This window comes from Vigna unguiculata, chromosome 8 (assembly GCF_004118075.2).
Source record: "Vigna unguiculata cultivar IT97K-499-35 chromosome 8, ASM411807v1, whole genome shotgun sequence".
NCBI lineage: Eukaryota > Viridiplantae > Streptophyta > Magnoliopsida > Fabales > Fabaceae > Vigna > Vigna unguiculata.
In genome coordinates, this window is record NC_040286.1 from 27408534 (window position 1) to 27416367 (window position 7834).

General features: G+C 33.6%; 1 protein-coding gene across 1 annotated transcript; it reads left to right on the forward strand.

Annotated features, from left to right (window-relative positions):
- The first annotated feature begins 5552 nt into the window (after positions 1 to 5552).
- LOC114195055 lies at positions 5553 to 6057 on the forward strand. The gene is made up of 2 exons (XM_028085450.1): positions 5553 to 5744; positions 5836 to 6057. Exons 1-2 carry the CDS (start codon positions 5553 to 5555, stop codon positions 6055 to 6057), a joined length of 414 nt encoding a protein of 137 aa, XP_027941251.1.
- Positions 6058 to 7834: the final 1777 nt, after the last annotated feature.

Consider the following 7834-nt stretch of genomic DNA (forward strand, 5'->3'; position numbering starts at 1 on the left):
TAGTAGTGGTTATGTGTCATACTCTTAATGGAGAGGATTTTTCCATAGTATTGGTCATGTGTCATGCTTCTAATGGAGAGGATTTTTCCTTGGTCTCCAAGTTAGAATATTAGGGTTTTGCTTCTACGATTTGGAGACACCTTTAAGGTTACCTAAACTTATAAATAGAGGTATTTCCCCCATGTAAATCACCTTTGAATTTGAGTAAATTTATGCTACCAATTTTGTGTCATACTACTCAACTTAGGTCACCAAGGCTAGAGAACTCCTTCTAGGTTTTCTCTAGCCACCCTTCTTTAAGAGTTGGCCCAACTTCTCTTAAAAGCATTCAAACACCACCATAACCTCTCTCCCCTTTGATTAAGTCATGTAGCTTAGAGGAGTAGCCATCATCTTATCACATCATAACCACCATTTACGCACCATATTTCCACCACCATCAAGTTTCTGCAAACCACCATCCATTTGGGAATCTCCCTTTGGCTTGAGAAATATAGTTTGGAAGAGCTTATCCGATCAAAAGGGAAACCTCTGCTACGGAGTCATAAGTGTGTAGCTAAGCACCGCCCTGGAAAATTTATAAAAACAAAGTTACATCCTTGATTTAAAGGAGCTTTTGGAGAGCCTTTGGCAAAGTTTTTTAGAGAGAGAATTTAGGCTAGTCCATGAGCTTTGTAAAGCTCCTTCTCTGTTGAGGTTTGATATAACCCTTTGAACTCTCTTGTACTGGTACTAATTTATTTATCTATGTATGCTTTTATTTGCATGTTTGTGAATTAGTTAGTGCTTGTTGTTGGATGAACTAATCACTCATCTCACTTAACTAACTTGGGATTGAGTGGTAACTAGTTCCAAGTTGTGGTCCAACTAATTCTCCTCTTGCTTTTAGATGCTGGGAATAGATCTAAGGCTCTAGCTAGTTATAGTGTCCTAAACATAAAGTAAGTGATTCATTCAAATAGTCATTGAGAAATCATACTGGAGTTTGATCATCTTAGACTCTAGATGTTAAGAATGAATTTAGAATTACATTTAAAGAGCACTCCCAAGACATGAATAATTGCATCTAGGTGTATTAAAATTTGATTAGTATAAGAGAGGGATAAGTGGTGAAATCTAATTTGAACACGTCTTTATCATATTGAAATCAACTCTTTTATTTGAATTATGTCTTACTTCATTTTAGACAAACCAAACATTATTTTATTCAAATCAAACACGTTCTAAACATCGTCTATTCTTCCAAATCCATGCTAATACAACACTTGTAATACTACAACCACCCAATATACTTGCTAGAAAATTGATTGCATTGGAGCATCAACAGTAATAGATAAAACCACCATAGATCATAGTCCCAAACAAAGTAAAAATGTACCCAAAATGTGACTTTTGCTGTCGACATTCTTTGCATAGTCTGATGCTACAAACCTTTTATAACATCTTCATTATAGGTAGACCATCTATACACCAGACTAGACTTTAATATTTCTTTCACATACCTCAATACCTACTTTAAAGTCTCACAATGAGCACATCCAATATCTTCCATGAACCTACCAACAACAATCACATCATGCATCAAATCCAATCTATTATACACCATTCATACATTCATACGTTGTGTTTCCTACTCCATTAGCATGTGGAATATTATTCACCTCCCTTATACCTTCCTCAAAATTAAGAGTTTGGATAATTGAGAACTTTGAGCGATGGCCAATATGTGTACCCACAAGCATAGACTCATACATCCTAAACCATTCAACCACCTTCTTCAAGTATCCTTTGTTGAAGTAAACACAACTCTTCATTCATTTAATCCCTCCACCTATTCTTCCCAAGTATTCACCTTACAAGATTAGGATTCGTCATTTCAAACTTTAAGATTAATTTTTCTCTAATTTCCTTTATTGGCATGGAAAAAGGATATTGTCTACATAATAAACAATAACAACACACATCTTTCTTCTTTTCATAATGTAGACATAATTTTTACAATTGCTCCTTGGGAACCTTGCCTGTCTTAGGAAATCGTCAAATCTCTTGTAACATTACCCTAGACTTTGTTTCAAGACAAACAAGAAATCCTTCAATAGACACATTTTTCATTGATCCTATATGCAATCAATCTTCTCCAAGATTTCACACTAAATAATTTTCTTTACTTCCTAGTGTTCCAACACCATATTGTATTGGTTAGCAATAAACATCAAAATCCTTATGAAAAAGTTTTTTACCCGAAGTGAGAATATTTGGTTATAGTTTTCCCCCTTTATTTTTGTAAAACCTTTTACCATTAGCCTTAAATTGAACATTTGTTTCTCCACACTTTGTATTCCCTCCTCATTCTTGAACATCTACTTGTATCCTACACCTTTTAATTTATAGATAGATCAATAGATGTTCATGTGTGCTATTCTTTAGAGATTCAATCTCTTCCTCCATGACAACCTACCAATGCTTACCTTCTACACCTTTTGTAGCCTCCCTAGTTTTAAGAATAAGTACAAGAAAATTCACCACTTGATGAATTTCTTTAAGATACAATTTACAAACGAAAGACAAGAGTTTCAAACTCTTAAGATAGTCAAGTATTCTCACAAATCTTGTTTGGATTCAATATTCAAGTGCAAAATTGTACAAGGAAGGAATTCTATTTATATAGTTGAGTTTGGATACTCCATACAAATGGAGATAAAATAAAAACAAAGCATTGACGTGGTGTCACAAGTTCTTCAACGTTTATCCTCAATAGAGGTATGTGGAGTAGTTACATTTTTCATATGTGCTTGAGTGAGTGACATTTGGAGGTAGTTAATCGTATCCGTATGTTTAAGTGATTAAGTGCTTAATAAAGATTTATCTACTCTAATGCACATGTCTCTCTCCTCTTTTATTTTGAACTTCTACTCTTTTCTTTTCTATAAGCTTCTAGATTAGTTTAGAGTCTTTTATAATGTTCTAAATTTTAACAATTTTTTTTTGTTTGTTTTCTAATTAAGATCTTTTAAAAGTCCCTTGAACTTCTCTTTATTCTTCTAACCCGGTGAAGATGATATTCCATAAGCTTTTAGAACCTTATTATTATAAAAATATAAATAATAATATTTCTTTTGTATTTTTTTTTATAGTTAATATTGTAGTAGAGACAGAATAGTAGTAATTTTTTTTAAGTTTTATTATTAATATTTATTTTATATTTATCTTTGAGTTGCATTACAAACATGATATATCACATTTGTATGGCGAAAAATTATAAATTGTTATGATAGAATATCAAAAAAACTAAGAAAAGTATAAAATATTTTCAGAATAATTAAAAGTAGCATAGAGATGGAATGAGAATAAATTATTTTATGATCCAAATATAAAGTATAATGATATTTCGATAACTACAAATTAAACAATTTATTAAAGACAAAATACAAAATTTGTAAGAATTAGAAATATATTTTAGCCAAAATATGATAAAAAAAAAAATCATAGTTGGCAGGCACCTTTTTCTTCCTTTGCTTTAGAAATTTGATCTTAAAAAAAATAACAAGTTGGACAAAATGATGATAAACAAAGATTGATAAAACCTGTTAAATCAATTAACAATGTGTAATCATTTATGCCAAAGCATAAGCATTATCCTGATACAAAGCTAGGATATATAATACATTATTCAGCCAACTTCAGGTGTCCCTTCCAAATCGCAAGGGATATGCAATGATAAAATAAAGTCAAATAATTCAAATTATACTATTCTTTCGTATATAATGATAAAGATGTTAACAAAATAAATGTTGTTAGAACGTTAAATATATATGGATTTTGTTGAGAAGAGCAATATAATAATAATTGTAAATGTTATTTCAAAAGCCTTAAATAATATAACTAGATTTTCATGTGTCGAATGACTTCTTATAATTTTTATCCAATCTAACTTAACAACACATTATGCAAACAATTTGAGATTTTAGAAATAAAACTGTAGTTTGTGTAAAGTTTCAAAAATTTTGTATTTATATTCAAATTGAAGATGATTGAATCAAGAACCAAATGCAACAAGAACCAACTTAATTGAATAACTATAGATAAAGTTATGCACCAAACAAGCAACAAAGGTCAATATTGTCAACAACTAAACTACAAGGACATTGCGATAAAAACTGCACTCACTACAAAGCTTCGATTCAAGATCCTACCGGTCAAAGTCAAAAACTATATGTGTTAAGGATCAAATATTAAAATTTCAGCTCGACCCAACGGTTAACGAAGTAGGAACCTTCATTTCACGAAAAGTGTGCAGTGTAGGAAAATGGATAGTGCCACACCATATGCTTCTTGGTTGTGAGATTTTTACTTGTTTCACTACACAATTTGGTATCATGCACTTTTATCTTCTCAAACTCATTTTAAAGTGGTTTATAGATGATATCAAATTGAACAATTGCAACAATTAATATCTCTCATTCCAATTGCATTCTAAACTACCTAAAATTCTCTAACTCATAGATACCCAAACATGAAATTCATCCCAATGCAATCATCAATAAAACATACTCAGCATATCCCACAACGAAAATAAGTACACTCTATTTCAAAGAAAAAGAAGGAGTTCTAGCTTCTCTTACCTCGAAAGATGCTAACCCAACAACAGCCCTAAAAGAAGAACACCACGACTCCAGTAACGAACTATAAAGCTGGAAGATACAAACACAAAGGCAAAATGAGGTTCTACATAACTCATGCTATAAACTAAAGCACCTGAACTGGAAAAGGAACAAACTAAAGTTCGAACTCAACTTACTTGGAGGAAAAATGAGCTTAGCTAGCTCGAAGAAGGAAGAACTTATGTCCTAGCAGAACTTTCTGTTTCAACACTGCGAGGGGGAAAGGGAATTGTTTTTGGAAAATGGAACAAAATGAAAAGGTATGTGGTTGAAAGAAATCTTAAGATACTAAATGAGTTGACCTTAGACCCAACTAAAAGGTCAAGCCCTAATCGTTTAGGATAAAAAGAAAAGGGATCTTACAAATAAATTCAATACAAATAAATTTATATATAAGTACAAATAAATTTTGTAATTATATATGGATAAATCTAAATTAGAAAATTTTCAACTTTTATATATATATATATATATATATATATATATATATATATATATATATATATATATATATAGGCTTAATTACTATTTTAGTCCTCGAATTTGTTCTTAAGTCTCAAAAAGGTCCTCTAAAGATCTGGAGTATCAATTTAGTCCTTTAATATTTAAAAGTGACTCGATTTGGTCCTTTCCGTTTAAATTGAACAAACGCCGTTCACACAGTACTCACGTGGCATAATTGAACTGCTACGTGTCAAAGTTTTTAAAACGGGGGTGCAATTGATGTGGCATGAGTTTTAATGAAACCCTAAATTGAGTAGGAAACCCTAAATTGAGAAGGTTTTCTTCCTCCTTCCCCTTTTTTTCGTTGCTGGTGTGAAATCCTACAGGTGGCGATTTTTGTTGCTGGTGTGAAATCCTGCAGGTGGCGATTTTGTTGTGGTTTGAAGCATGTCACAAGTGAACTCTTGTTGTTCTTGCACGTGTTTGGGTAATGGAAATCGTGGTTTGTCCTCTGCTGGTGGTGGATGGAAAGGGTTGGGTGTAACTCCAATTTGTCGGTGTGGAGATGTTGCTGTGATTAGAACTGCTAGAACAACTAGGAATGCTGGGAAGAAATTTTGGGGATGCCCAAATTTCAAGGTTAGTTGGTTAAGTGTTGTTGCAGATTTGTTTTTTAAAATTATTGATTGTAATTATTGTTGATTGGTTTTTGTCTTCTCTTTACGAACAGAGAGGAAATCAAGAATCTGTTGGGTGTAATTATTTCAAGTGGAGTGGAGAAGATGATATTGACCAAAGAGATGGTGTTATCTTGAGCCAGAATAGGGAGATTTGTAGTTTAGAAAAGAGTATTAAGTTGTATGAGAAATGGGTGAAATGTTTAATAGGAGTTGTTGGTGTTGTTGTTGTCCTTAATATAATCTTAGTTTCAGTGCTGTTGAAAAGTCCCTAAATTGTTGTGAAGGTTGTATTTGGTATGTTGTGCAATTATGTAGCTTGTTTTGGTGTGATATATAAAGTTTCAAATCACAGTGTGTTCTGTATTGGTGAATTTGTTATCTGTGAAAATCTGTTAATATTAAAAGGCTTATACAATTGAAAGAAAAGGGCCACATGAAATGCAAGATATGTGTGTTAATATGCGTGAAACACTAAAACAATGAAATGGGCCACATGAAGTGCAAAATATATTCTGAAAGGGGCCACATGAAGTCCAAAATATATTCCTTTGTCTAATTAAATTCAATTGGTTTTGAACAAAGCCTGCAATGTTAACCCACATATGGGTCCACTTGAAGTGGTACATCCAAAAATAATTCCAAAATAACATCAAGTGTTACATCCAAAACTAAATCCAAAGTGGATACATACCACAAAATACATTAAATACAGCAAATACAACATCCAAAATACATCAAGTACTTCACGGTTTCCAAACTTGCCCCCTCCTATGTGGAAGTTTCTGCCTCATGCTGGGTCTGCCACGTGATGGGGGACGTTGTGGTGCATTTGCTGTTGCAGTGGGATGTGTTGGAAGTGGTGGAATGGCTGTTGCAGCTGGTGGAATGGTTGTTGGAGGTGCTGGAATGGCTGTTGCAGGTGCTGGAATGGCCGTTGCAGGTGCTGGAGTGGTTGTTGTAGGTGCTGAAATTGGTTGATTTGAAGTTGAAGCTTGAGTCAAATTGACACTTGGTGGCAGATTATCACCTACATTAGAACTTGACGGTTGGGTTGTATTAGGTGATGGTTCTGGAGATGGGGGAGCATGTGGGCATGTGCTTCTATTGTGTCCTACTTGTTTACAGATGGCACACTTCTTCCTTTTCCCTGCTCTTCTAACTTGGGTTTCATCTTTATTAAGGTCAGAAGCTAGAAGTCTCCTTTTCTTTTTTGGTCTTCCAGGTAAGGTACGCTTTACAGGAGGCAAGACATCGGGGAATGGAGTAATCTCCCACACATTTTGGCCGTTCACAGGATATATTATTGAGTTATAAATTTCTTCATATGATGACTTGGTAAACCAATGTGCTATAAATTGTTCTGCATTCAGATTCAAGAAGGTTATTGCAGTTAGCAAGTGGCAACACGGAATGCCAGTAATACTCCATTTTCTGCAACTGCATTCCATGCTGTCCACATTAACAACATACTTGTCACCCAAAGTAGAAACATGTCTGACCTCAAAAATCTTGTCCGCTGACCAACTACATGCAAAAAAAAAGTGACGTACATCATGAAGCAGTCCAATCACAAAATTCACAATAAAGTAGACAGAGATCAGTACCTTGGAACCCAATATTTTGTTAACTGCATCTCCTTGTTCAGTCTATCTCGAATTTTAGGGCATATTGAACCTTGAAAATAACTTACTTTCAATCTATTACTTGCCCATCTATTTATCATGTACAACCGTATTTCTTCAAGCATGGTAACTATTGGCTTACTCCTAGATACTATAGCAACTAGTTTTCACTGCAGTAATGCATTAATTCCAACTTTGCCATGCTATGTACTTTTCCTAATAACCTTTATCAGTGTGCACCAAATGAAAATGTGCAGAAAGTTAACAGAAATCCAAATACTTGCCTTGGAGGAATAGCTATTAAATGTTTGAAGGCATCCTCATTAACTTCTTTGATCTCCAACATAACCTTTTCCCATGCTTGTGGATGTGTGCAGTAAGCAGCCCTCCACATTAAACGTTTCAAAATCTTCCCTGGAAATTTCTT

Coding starts and splice junctions, on each gene's coding strand:
- LOC114195055 (XM_028085450.1), top strand. CDS start 5,553: ATGTCACAAGTGAACTCTTGTTGTTCTTGCACGTGTTTGGGTAATGGA. Junction 5,745..5,835: donor GGGGATGCCCAAATTTCAAG/GTTAGTTGGTTA, acceptor CTTTACGAACAG/AGAGGAAATCAAGAATCTGT.